General features: G+C 42.1%; 1 protein-coding gene across 1 annotated transcript in view; it reads left to right on the top strand.

Annotated features, from left to right (window-relative positions):
- Window positions 1-1,025: 1,025 nt before the first annotated feature.
- Window positions 1,026-13,788, top strand: part of SRD5A2 (steroid 5 alpha-reductase 2) — a 48,350-nt gene continuing 35,587 nt past the window's right edge. The window contains exon 1 of the mRNA XM_032353795.1: window positions 1,026-1,324. Coding sequence (XP_032209686.1) covers window positions 1,044-1,324 — 281 coding nt within the window. The 5' untranslated portion in view covers window positions 1,026-1,043. The remainder of the gene's footprint in view (window positions 1,325-13,788) is intronic.

Genomic DNA, 13,788 nt, shown 5'->3' on the forward strand with positions numbered 1-13,788 from the left:
AAGAAGAAATAGATAATGTACGAGTGGGTGAAGGATGAGAGGAGGGTGGAAAAATGGAAGAAAGAACCACGTCTGGATGTTCAGGGCACAGTAGTATCCCCAGTGGCACCACCACGTGTAACCTGACTCGTCTGATCCAGGAATGGGGAGAGGGGGCAGAAACCGTGGACTTCAGCCCGAGTCTGGGGCGGCTGCCTGGGTCCCGTGTTGGAGGACAGGCAAGGGCAGACTGACAGGATCACTAGTCCTAGCCGCAGTACTTGCTCGTGCGCCCGCGTTTAGGGGATGAACCTCTTTGACTCAGGCGGGTGGCCCAGGGGCGCACCCAGCAAGGCAGAGAGAAACGGCGGAGGAATGAGGGCCCTGGGGGCGTGGTGGGGTAGTGGGGGCGCTGGTTGAGATGGGGAAGGTGCAGGAAGCCCCCAAGCAGAAGGGCTGGCGGGCGCGGGAAGTGCCTGGATGCCTGGCCCAGGGTCGTAAGAAGGATCGGACGGGGAGTGAAGGAGCGTAGGGAAGCGGAGGGATTGGGGAGATCCAGGCTTGGGGTGGTCTGAGGGTGGAGGCTGCGCGGCGGCCGCGCAGGAGTGTTTTGGGGGCGAGAGGTCGACCCCGACTAAATCGTCCCTGTGGCTTTTCTCTTCTGATTTCCTGGTCCTAGAAGCTGCGGCATCAGAGGGCGATGGGTGAGAACAGGTCTTCGAGGAGCAAAGGGGAGACCAGCGGCAGGCGTGGAAAGGGCGGGCGCCGGCAGAGGGGCGGAGGTGGTCTAGTCCCAGGCGGGGGAGGGAGGACCCCAGGACACATGTTTTGGCCCTTGGATCCTTCCCCACGCCTCGGCTGCCTCCCCAAGCGCCAGTCGAGCGAAACGGGCACTGATGCAGCGCCAAGCCAGGGCTGGCCTCGGCGAGCGAAAGCGGGATGGAAGGGCGGGAGCCAAGGCCGAAGGGGCGGACGCAGGGTGGCGTCTCGCGCCCCATAAAGGGGCCGCGGAGACGGCGCTCTCCTTTGCGCGAGCGGCAGCCACCAGCGGGGAACACGGCGCGATGCCCCTTCCCTGCCAGCAGAGCCCGGTGCTGGCAGGCAGCGCCACTCTGGCCGCCCTGGGGGCACTGGTCCTGTACCTGGCGAAGCCCTCCGGCTACGGGAAGTACTCGGAGAGCCTACTGCCCACCGCTACCCGCCTGCCCGCCCGCGCCGCCTGGTTCCTGCAGGAGCTGCCCTCCTTCGCGGTGCCCGCGGGGTTCCTCGCCCGGCAGCCGCGCTCACTCTTCGGCCAGCCTGCGACGGTGCTCCTGGGCCTCTTCTGCGCACATTACTTCCACAGGTAGCGTTTGTCCCCCGCGGGCGCGGCGCCCGGCCAGGTTCCCAGGGTCCAGGAGCGCGGCGCACCCGGGATCGCAGACCGGAGCGCGGAGCCCCGTTCCAGGGGGGCCAGCGGCGCGGCAGGGCTGCTGGCTGGACGCCGGTCAGGCGGGAAGCCGTCGCGGGGCAGACGCCTCCCGCACTTTCCCGGCCCCGCGCGCCTCTCCTGCCGGCTCCAAACGCTCTGGCTGCTGCGGGGAAGGAGATGGAGCGGGAGGGAGGCGAGCCGGCCGGCTCAGGCTGGGCAGACTGTTCCCCTCCCCAATTCCGCCCGCGCCGAGACACCTGCGGCTTCCATCTCCCTTCCATCTCCCTTCCCCTTTCCTTTGTAGGGCTGGGGCAGGCTAGTTCTGGGAGCCCGAGAGAGTCCACGTCTGGGCATCTCTCGGAGAACACCCGGCTCAGACGGTCGAGAACTTAATCTTTGCGGTTCGGAGGGAGGTGGGCCGAGTCTGACACGGACTGCCACCGTGGGAGAGAGAAGGGGATGGGAACCCACCGGCTTGAGCGAGAACCCTACTTCTCAGCACCCCTCCCCGCAAAGGCGCGGCGCTCGCCACCAACTCCTCTACCTGGCCGGTTCCCTGGGACGTAAGCGGGAAGGAGTCGAAGTTAATGTAGAATTCAAATGCTCCTAATTTAAGAATCCCAATCAAGAATCCAGGACAGCTTTGCCTTCTGGTCTAAGGAAAGACTGGAAAGAACCCAAAGCCTCTCGAAGAATGACTGTAGACCCTCGAAAAAGACTCTCAGGGGAAGGGAAGAACACCTGAGTATAAGTCGCCTGTAGTGTCCAGGCAGTTGTTGTAGCCCCAGTGTAACCGTGTGAGATCTGTGTTGATGATGCCTGCTTTGTAGACTAAGAAACCGAGGCTGAGTGAGGGTCAGTGACTGAAGGTGATGCAGCTAGTGCCCAGCCACGTTCCAATCTAAGACCGTGAAACTTCACCGTTCAAGACGTTTTCATTGCCTTAAGCAGGCAGAGAAACTCCATGCAAGAAGAGTCTATGACAGAGAAAAGTTGCCAAACCAAGTCAAGAAGAACCAGAAGCACAACCTTATTTTGAGTAGAGAATTTCCAAGATCTTTTTATTAGAATCTAATCTAGATTAGAAATTAAGGTAAAGAATTCTAGCAGCTGCAAGGCACCGTTCTTTTTCATCAGGATGCCTCATTTCAGGAGAAGTAGAGAAACAAATTTTAACCTGTCTTACTTTCTAGATCTTCTTTATTGGTCAAGATTTCGTATTTATGCAATGTGAACCAAATGTTCATTCTTTTAAAAAGATGAGTATTGGCAAGCAATAAGAACAAAAATTTCCAAAATGGGTGTCCTTTCTGCAAATATCTATCAAAAGTCTGTTGTGGACAAGGTGCAGTCTTAATGAACAACCCAGATTTATCTTACCCAGATTAAGTGGCTTAATTTGTACAGAAAAAAAAAATGTTGGGTGCAGGAATTAAGAGACTAACTTTTCATTTCATAGTTTTTGGAACCAACTTTTGGCAAAAAACATGATTCTATCAGACTATTAGTTTTATCTTCAAATAACACCTGTCAGTACCATAAACAGTATTTTTATGAGGTCATTTCATCTTAAAGTAATGATTAGTGTTTTCTGATGGTCCTATTAACATAATTTTCAGACTTGTTTTTAAAATTAAAAGTCACTGTGTACAACAAATGATGACCAATCAGTACATTAAAAAAAAAAAAAAGAAAGAAAACACCCAAGGAAGTAATTACCCATAAAATGAGTATCAACATACTGTCCATCTTCTTCAGAGGAAAATTTACAATGTAAGTTAAGGATTTTGGGATTGATTCTGACTGAGGGAAAATTGCCCACTGAATTTAACTGTTTCCGAGACATGAAGATGTGATGTTTGCCCACCTTTCCCCCTTGTGTGAACTCTTTCTTTGAGACCACTGGAATACTGGATCTGTTATTTTGAGCGCTTATGGGTTATTATGCTCTGCTGAACAACTTTTTGTGAATTGTCTACTAATTCTCATACCAACCTATGTAGATAGGTACTATTTTCATCCCCACTTTGCAGGCGACAAACTACAGGGAAGAAAGGTTAAATAATCTGCCCAAGGTCACACAGTAACTTGGGGAACCGTAGTTCAGACCCAGGGGGTTTGAATTCAGATCTCAGGCTCTTAGCTACCAAGATAAACTGTTCTATACTTTTTCTTGCCTCCTTGTCTTTGCCTTTTAAAAAAAAAAACTATACTTAGGCTTAAAATTATTATTTTTTAAATTCTGAAAATAATAAATGTTGACTTAAGAAAAAGAAGAAAATAGAAAAAGTAGGAAAACACCCATAATTTCAACACCTAAGTATATCAGTGGTTAATGTTTTGGACATTTCCCTCAAGGCTTTTATTTTTCTTAGTAGATTTTTATACAGGCTTGTTATATGGAATATATTTAGTTTTGTTCTGTTTGGTTACCTAATATTTTATAATAAGTGTTTTCTTTCATTCATTAGAATCTTTGTAAGTACAATCTTAATGGCTGCATATGATTTCATCTCATGTAAAAACAATAATTTACCTATCCATTAATTTATAGTTGGGCATTTAATTTGCCCCCTTATTTTATAGGGGGAAGCTAGGTTAAAGTGCATTTTTGCAACCTAAATTCTATTCAGAAGTTAGGTGTGTTTTTCAGTTGAGATTCCCAGAAGTAGTTCAAAGCCTATGAACATTTTTGTTTTGAGGCTTGAGGAGTCGTGTGGCTTGATAAATGAGGGTACATTAAGAAAAAAGCATCAGGCCCTCTTCTGTAAATTGCTGTGACACAGAGACCAAGATGAAGAGACAAGGGATCAGGAGGAAGGCTGGCTCAGGTGTGGCTTAGACTCTTGCAAAATGTTCTTTCAGGACTGTTCAGAACAGCAGTATGTTCTATTGGATAGTAGTTAAAACTCTGCACTTTTCTGGGTACAAAGGTGCCTCCCCAGAATTTAAGTTCCACAAGGCCAAGGATTTTTGTGTCCTCTCTTCATGATTGTGTTCCTAGTGTATAGAAAAGCGCCGGTGCCTAATTAATACTCACTAAGTTTGTTGAATGCATGAATGAATTCTACCTCTGACATTGGTACAGGCGGTTGGATTATGGGAGAGCCAGTGATTACTTAGAAATCACTGAGATTGCATGGCTAGCTCAATTGACATAATTCTCCTCCCTTCAGAATCTATTGTGAATGTTCGGATGGTCTAGCCATATGAAAATGATTGCTATGTAAGCATATTGTCTAATCCCACTGCCAAAGTTGTTCCAAGTCAGTTATCTCTTGTTAGCATTGCCTGCAGCCCTGAAATGATCCTTTGCTAACACTCTCTGCTTGATTCTCATTTTCCCAAGAAGTCTTTGTGTCCTGTGCAATGACCATCACACCACCTATGCCTGTGGTGGTTGATGTCTCTTTCAAGACTTGGATGTGACCTTGGTATTTAGCTGAAGAAGGAAAAGAAACATGTTTTCACACAAAAAAGGAGATTTTATTGTGAAAAGTTTCTTGCGGAGTGACTTTTCATGATGTGTATCCCGAAGCACAGTGTAACACACATATTAGAGTTGGTCTGAATTCAGATCTTTCCTGGGGTTTAGATGTTGAAACAGATGACATTTCCTAATTAGCCAGGTAAAATGATGGCTTCCATAAGATGCATTTTTGCTTTATTGGGTAGTTCATTCTCCAGCAGCATGAATTCTTCCTTATTCTTCAAAACTCAGATCAGGATCACTTCCTCCAAGGAGCCTTCTCTGAATCCCTTCTCTGCTGTAAATCCAAGTTTGATACCATTCCTTGGGCTTTCATAGCAGCCAGTGTGGCCTTCTAGGATACACTTCACACTTGGGACCGTAATTATCTGCTCTATGGAAACTCCATCTTCATCTGTTCAGCCTCCTCATTTTACGAAGTAAAGCACCAAGAGGTTTAGTCAATTAGGAGCAAAGAAGAGGTTGGAATTTGAGTCCCCTGATGGGCCTCGTCAGTGCTTCTCCAATCTTGGAAGAGATGCTGATGTCTGAACTATTCAGAAGTAATCAAACCTCATGAAGGAAACAAACGGATGGTTGCCCAAGGAGGAGGTGGGTAGTCGATGGGCAAAATGAGTGAGGAGTGAAAGGGAATGGGAAATATAGGCTTTCCCTAACGGATGACTAAGTCATGGGGTGGAAAAGTACAGCACAGGGAACACAGTCGATGGTGTTATGATAGCATCATATGGTTACAGTCACTAACACTGTGGTGAGCGTAGCCTAATATATAAATTTGTCAAAGCTCTATGTTGTACACCTGAAACTAATGTAACATTGTGTGTCAATGATACTTAAATTAAAACAAGAGAGAGAAATGTATCTTTAAATATAAAACAAACTCATAGAAACTAAAAAACAAACAAACAAACAAACAAAAAAAACCCTCCAAAAACCTCATGGAGAAAATTACTCATTGGCTAAGAATCAGAATATTGACTGATGCTTATAACAGAAACCACCTAGACAAATTTCTTTTCTTACAGATTGAGAAGAAAGACCATGCAGGATGAGCCACATTCTTGTGGTCGCTTAATTATGTGTTAAAGACATTATGAGGCTTAATTTGATCAAGTAGCATTAACTGAAAGATTCTTTAGCATGAGGTTTAGCAAACTTCTTCTGTAGAAAAGCCATACAGAGGCATACAGAGGACTACTGTTCTCTGATACTGTAGCATGAAAGCAGCCACAGATAATATATGCACAGATGAATGTGGTTGTGTTCCAATAAAACTTTATTTACACAAACAGGGAGTGGGCACTATTTGGACTATGGCCCACAGTTCCTGCCAGCCCTTCCTTAAGAAAACCGTGAATGGCATAGCTTTCTAATTAGTAAATTGATGCATTCCTGGCAGTACTATAATAAAATTTTGTTAAATCCTATAACAAAGCAGTGGGCCAATTCTAGAATATTTCTGGTCCATTTAAACAGGAAATTGGTAGTAACATCATTTTCTGAGAATTCTCAGGTTCCAAGTCCTTTCTCTGAACACTTGTGGGAAATAGAAGGAGTCTTGGAGTTTACATTCTAAATGGGACAACATCATGAGCACATCTTAAAAAAGTAGAGCTCTGTTTGCCAAAAATATAGACAAGCATTAGAGATCTTGGCCATTTCATTTATGCCACATTGAAGAAAAACTGAAGTTCTTGCTCATAACGTTAAAGTTCTTGCTCATAAACTTTTACCATAACGTTGCTTAAAAAGAACAAATAAGATGAGGAAACAATGATCCAAATTGCTGAAGTGATGTGTATGAAGTCACATGGCTAGGAAGGGACAGAGTGGGGCTTGAACCCAGTGTCCTGATTCTTTCTCATAGTTCCACATGCTCAGAACTATGCTAGGTCCTGCGCAAGACACCAAAGTACAACACCTTGACCTCCAGGATGAAGGCAAGAAAGAATCATTATGAATCATTATGTGTCTATCATTCCTTCTGGTGTGAAAGTGGGATTTGGCAATGTCAGTCTGAGAGGCATAGAGCAGATGGGAGGATGCACATTGAGGGGGACCTAAAGGGAGCCATAGTCATGCCACTGAACATGCTGTCTGTGGTGCTTATCTGTGCTTGAGTGTGTACATGGACCAGAGGGCACTCCTCTCTCCCACCCAAGTTCAGAACCAATGGAGAGATAAACCTAGGAATGCAACAAATGATCACCCTTATTAGAGTTCTTTAAAGCTGATTTGGGGCAATGTGGCTTACATATGGGCCTCCTAAGACTGTACCTCAGAAATACTCAGCAACACTCACAGCTGAACAACCTCAGGCCTTTCCCCAGGGGAGCCTGTTCTGAAAAAGACAGCTGAGTGAGAGATGGGCTGAGATGCACACACCTCTTGAGAGGGGCTGCTTTTAAGTTTACCAGTCAGGCAATTCACTTCTTCCCTGAGGAGGAATGAGTGGGGGGCAGTGGAAAGGCCAGGAGAGAGATACTCTAATGATGGGCCCTTAGCCAGCAGGAGGGCGGGCATAAATGCTTTCTGTTTCTAGATGGAACAGAAAAGTTGTCTCCTTATGGATTCTTGCCAGAGCCTGGCAACTTGGTTCTGGAGCCTGGGGCCCCTTCCATTCCATTTTTGACTCTCTCCCACATATGGCAATGGGGTCATCAAAATCTGGAATCAAGTTGTTTAAAAGTCGCCGTGCTCAACCCAAGATCCTTTAATAAGAGCTCAGCATAGGAGCTCTAAATTTAAAAACCCTCTGAACTAGGGCCAACAGTGCAATTTGCCTTCCATTTGGTTAGAGAAGGGAAAAAAGAAAGGGAAACCAATATTTATTGGGCTCTGGGTGTTCCAGGAATTATGTTACATGATTTACATTGGTTATCTTATTTTGTCTTTGGAGACAACCACTATCATTAATGCTATTTCACAAAAAACTGCACTCCATCTGACCACAGTGATTGGTTGGGGTGAGTGGGAGTGATGGGCTGGCACTTGAGCTGTCCTCAAAGCATGTTCTATCCCACACCTGGGGGTGGGAATGTGATGGTCAGTCAGGAAAAGGGGCCTGATGACCTATGACCTAAAATTGCCCAGTGCTTCAGATACTCTGACTTGGAATGCTCCTCTTCCTTTTAATACCAAATATCTTTTGAATATATGCCATAATAGCTAATCCTACTATCCAAACCTTAATCAGGTTCCATGACCTTTTCAAAATTCTTCTATTATACTTGGGTTATGTGTTCAAGGCTGATCCTAGAAGTTAGCATGAAGAAAATAGGTAATATGCTTTTGACATTTTTCTATCTGATGTGAAACACCCTGTGTTCCTTTTCTGAGTGTGGTGTCTATTTCTCTCTCATGTCCCTATCTGCTCTCTTTAACAACAGTACAATGCCTCACTTCAGTCTCTCAGTGAATGTTCTTTACTTGCCCAAAGTTACATATCTGATAAACAATTCTAAGTATTAGAGTATTGGATCCTTTGTTTTTATATTTTATATTTATGTTTCAAAAGTTCTTTGTATATTCTGGATACAAATCCTTTACAAGGTATATGCTTTGCAAGTATTTTCTCCCAGTCTGTGTGCCTTTTATTTTTCATTCTCCTGATCATGTCTTTTGAAAAGCAGAAGTTTACAATTTTGATGCTATCCAAGTTTTCTATTTGTTTTTGTGCTTTTGGTGTCATATCAAAGAAATCTTCACCTAATCTTAGGTCATGAGGGTTTTCTCTTAGTTTCCTTATAAAAGATTTATAGTTTTGGGTTTTACATTTATGTATATGATTCACCTTGAATTAATCTTTTTTATATGGGGGAAGGGCAGAAGGAGATGGAGAGAAAGAATCTTCAGCAGGCTTTACGCCTCACATGGAGCCCAACATGGGGCCCAGTCTCACAATCCTGAGATCATAACCTCAGCTGAATTCACGTCAGACCCCTAACTGACTGAGACACCCAGACATCTTGAGTTAATTTTTATGTAGTGGTAGAAGTATGAATCAAAGTTCTTCTTTTGTGTATGGATATCCATTTGTTTCAGTATCATTCATTGAAAAGACTGTTCTTTCTTTAATGAATTGCTTTTGCATCTCATGGTATGAACAGATACTTCAATAAAGAAAACATAAAGGCAAATAAAAGCATGAAAAGATGCTCAACATCATTAGGCATTAGGGAAATGTAAATGAAAGCAAAATGGGATACCAGTATGCAACCACTGGAATGGCTGAAATTAAAATGTCTTACCATACTAATTCACCTACATCATTGACGGGAATGTACAATGGCAATCACTTCGAGAACACTTTGACAGTCTCTTAAAAAATTTAAACATAAATACACCATATGACCTAGCCATTCCATTGTTAGCTACTATCCCAATAAGAATAAAAGCATATATTTATACAGAGATTTGTATGCAAATGTTTATAGTAGCTTTAGTTGTAGCCAAAACCTGGAAACAACCCAAATGTCTGCCAACAGGTGAATTAGCAAAGAAATTGTGTTGTATCTATTTAATAAAATATTACTCATCAATAAAAATGAATTAACTATTGATGTGTGCTACAACATGGGATGAAATTCAAAATACTCTGGGTAAAAGAAACCAAGCCAAAAAGAGCGCATCTTTATGATTCCATTTTTTTTTAATTCTATGAGCTTGAAATTAACCTAGAGTACCTAAAGTATCAGTGGTTTCCTAGGGAAAAAGAAGGATAGAAATGGGATTATGAAGGGTATTAGCAAACTTTTGGTGGTGATGGATATATTCATGGTTTGAAACCATGATAGTTTCAAAATTTATCAGAGTTCATATTTTAAATACATGCAGTTAATTAATTGTGCCTCAGTAAAGATTAAAAAATACTGTAGGTGGACTAGTGAGAAAATTATATGAGTATGTGGCCCTGTGTCACTGAGAATTGCTCTTAAGTTTTTGTGAGGTTAACCTGGCAAGTTTTAATAATAGCTGAAAAACTGTACACTTTTTTGTTTGTTTGTTTTTTGGCTCAGGAATTTCATTTAGGGGAAATTCTCAAGGGACATAATCTAAAAGAAAGAAATCAGTTTATATAAAGTTACAGTGTTACTATTCAGAACTGTGAAACAGTGGAAGTTATTTAAATGCTCTATAAATAGGTGATAATAATCAATATGATTGAATATCATGTATAGTTAAAAATATTAGTTTTTTGGACATATGATAAAAATAAGTATATAAAATCCTTTAGTGAAAAAAAGAGCATGTAGGTGTGCCTGGGTGGCTCAGCCATTAGATGTCTGCCTTCAGCCCAGGTCATGATCCCAGGTCCTGAGATTGAGCCCCACATTGGGCCCTCTGCTCAGTGGGCAGCCTGCTCCTCCTCTTCCTTCTCCCCCTGCTTTGTTTCCTCTCTTGCTGTCTACCATATGACCTAGCCATTCCATTGTTAGCTACTATCCCAATAAGAATAAAATAAATAAATAAATAAATAAATAAATAAATAATAAATAAATAAAAACTTCTAAAAAAACCCAAACTGTACATGTTAGAATATTTGTTAAAAAAATAGCACATAAAGAGTACACTCTGAAAAATCCACATTAACATGTATGAGTTAGTATTGGTAATGATTGGAATACAAAATGATGGAAATAGCTGAAACTTCAGGTTTGTGTTTTTCTTTTTTTTTTTTAAGAGTCTGATGTGGCGTTTGATCCCAGGACCCTGGGATCATGAGCTGAGCTGAAAGCAGATGCTTAATGGTTGTGCCACCCAGGCACCCCTTTTTAAACAAAATTAAAAAAAAAAGATTTTATTTATTTATTTAAGAGAGAGACAGAATGAGAAAGAGAGAGAGGGCATGAGTAGGGGGGAGAAGCAGAGGGAGAAGCTGACTCCCTGCTGGGGGGAACCCAACATGGGGTTCTGTCCCAGGACCCTGAGATCATGACCTGAGCTGAAGGCAGACACTCAACTGACTGAGCCACCCAGGTGCCGCAGTCAGTGATCTTTTAAAGAGGTTTCAATAATAAAAAAAACTTATGTATTTACCCATGTAGTTGCCCCTTCTGATGCTCTTCACTTTTGGGGACTGATCCATATTTACATCTGGTGTTATTTTTTATTTTGCCTGAAGAACTTTATTTCTTTCAGAACAGTTCTTTTAGATTTTGTATATCTGAAAATGTCTTTATGTCCCTTTGTTTTTGAAGATATATATTTCTAGGATATAGAACTCTAGAATGACAGTGGTCCTCTTTCAGTGCTTTAAAGATGTAACTCCATTGTCACCTTGCTTGCATTGTCTATAAAAAGAAATCTGCTGTCCTTCATATCTTTGTTCCTCTGTACAGGTGCCTTTTTATCTCTGTCTACTTTTAGTATTTCTTTTTCATCATTTATTTTGAGCAATTTATTATATACTTTGGTATAGTTCTCTTCACGACTTTAGTGCTGGGATTCTTTAAACTCCTTAGATCCATGGATTTAAGGTTTTCATTAAAATTGGACTATTTTTATACATTATTCTTCATTTCCCTGCTTCTCCCTCCTTTTGTTCAGAAACTGTGATTACATATCTATTGGGCCAACACATGTATAAAACCATCCCAGAGCACACTGATGCTCCTGTCATTTTTTAAATTCTTTTTTTCAGTGTATTTCATTTTGAGTAGTTTCTATTGCTATGTCTTCAATTCATAGTCTTTTCTTCTGCATTATATTATCTTGTTGATTCCATCTGGGATATTTTCAATTCAGATGTAGTTTTAATCAGTAGAAGTGTGATTTTGGTCTTTCTACTGTCTTCCATGTCTCTACTTAATTTTGTAAACATGTGGAATGTAGTTATAATAGCTGTTTCTTAAAAATTGAAGTCCTTTCAGGTGCACAACATAGTAATTCAACCAGTTCACACATTATGCTGTGCTCACCACAGTGTAGCTACCATCTGTCACCATATAATGTTTTTATAATACCATTGACTATACTTCCTATGCCATACCTTTTATCTCCATGACTTATTCATTCCAAAACTGGAATAGTCATAATTGCTATTTTTAAAAAGATTTTTATTTATTTATTTGACACAGAGAGATCACAAGTAGGCAGAGAGAGAGAGGAGGAAGCAGGCTCCTTGCCAAGCAGAGGGCCTGATGCGGGACTTGATCCCAGGACCCTGAGATCATGACCTGAGCTGAAGGCAGAAACTTAACCCACTGAGCCACCCAGGTGCCCCATATTGCTATTTTAATGTCATTATCTGCTGATGCTAGCATTTGTATCATTTCTGTGTCAGTTTTTTTTTTTATAAAGATTTTTATTTATTCATTTGAGAGAGAGACAGTGAGAGAGAGAGAGAGAGCATGAGCGAGGAGAAGGTCAGAGGGAGAAGCAGACTCCCCATGGAGCTGGGAGCCCGATGCGGGACTCGATCCCGGGACTCCGGGATCATGCCCTGAGCCGAAGGCAGTTGTCCAACCAACTGAGCCACCCAGGCGTCCCTTCTGTGTCAGTTTTGATTGATTATTCTTCCAGTTATGGAAGTGTTTGCATGCCTGATAATCTTTGATTGGGTGGTCAGGTGTACCTTCTTGTGTGTTAAATATTTTTGTATTCCTATACATATTCTTGAGCTTTACTCTGGGATGCAGTTAAATAACTTGGAAATAATTTGATCCTTTCAGGTCTTGATCTGATTTTTCTAAGTGGTTTTAGAAGAGTGCTAGTAACAGGGCTAATTAATTCTCTCCTATGAGATAAGGCCTTTATGAATATTCTAACAAATGTCCCATGTATTATGACTTTCTACTTCTGGCTCTTAGGAAAGGGCTCTATTCCTGACCATATGTGAGCACTGGGCACTGTTCCCTTTAATCCTTTTCCATCACCCTGTCCTTACATAAGTGCATTAATTAAGGCTCTGCTGAATACTTGAGAAGGATCCTTTGCAGGTCTCTCTGTATTGCTCTCATCTTAAGTACTCTGTCCTGAGACTTCTAGATGTCTTGATCTAGAATCTCAGTTGTGTTTCCTCAGTGCAGCAAGTCTTCAAACTTCTGAGATACCCTTCCCTGAAAAAAAAAATTCTCTCAAAGAAGTAACCTGGATCAGTTGTTATAAAGCTTACATTATTTTTGTGTGTCTCTCAGGGAATCTTGTCTTTCATTGCCTGATATTCAATGTTGTGTAAATCATATTTCATATAATTTGTCTTCTTGTTTTATATTTTTGTTTTTCAGCCTGAAGGGTAACTTGTTACCCCATCCTTGGTGGAAACAAAAGTTCCTCTGATGGGTTTTGGCATTTATCTTTGCTAATTTGATAATTTGTAGTGCTTGTTGACATGTTGGTTTTAGTAACCTCTGCTTGTACTCAGTGTTATTTTAAAACTCATTGGTTTGTGTTTCTAAACTTCCTACCACTTTGTTCAGAGTGTTTCTGTCTTAGCTAAGGTTGTTATAACAAAACACCATAGTTGAGACACCTGGGTGGCTCATTTGGTTAAATGTCTGCCTTCAGCTCAGGTCATGATCCCAGGGTCCTGGGATTGAGCTCCATATCAGGCTCCTTGCTCATCACGGAGTCTGCTTCTCTCTCTGTTTGCTGCTTGCCCTGCTTATGCTCTCTTTCTCTCTGACAAATAAATAAATAATTAAAAAAAATCCCACACCATACTCTGGATGCTTATCAACAATAGAAAGTTATTTCTCACAGTTCTGGAGGCTGAAAGTCTAAGATCATGGTGCTAGCAAGACCAGTTTGGGTGATGGCCCTTTTCTGGGTTTCAGATGACTGACATCTTATTGTATCCTCATGTGGTGAAAACAGGATGAGTTAGCTCTCTGGCCTCATTTTGTAAAGGGACTAACCTGTTCATGAAGGTTTAATCTTCAAGACCTCATTACCTTTAAAGGCCCCA

Source organism: Mustela erminea, chromosome 7 (genome assembly GCF_009829155.1).
Source record: "Mustela erminea isolate mMusErm1 chromosome 7, mMusErm1.Pri, whole genome shotgun sequence".
Classification (NCBI taxonomy): domain Eukaryota; kingdom Metazoa; phylum Chordata; class Mammalia; order Carnivora; family Mustelidae; genus Mustela; species Mustela erminea.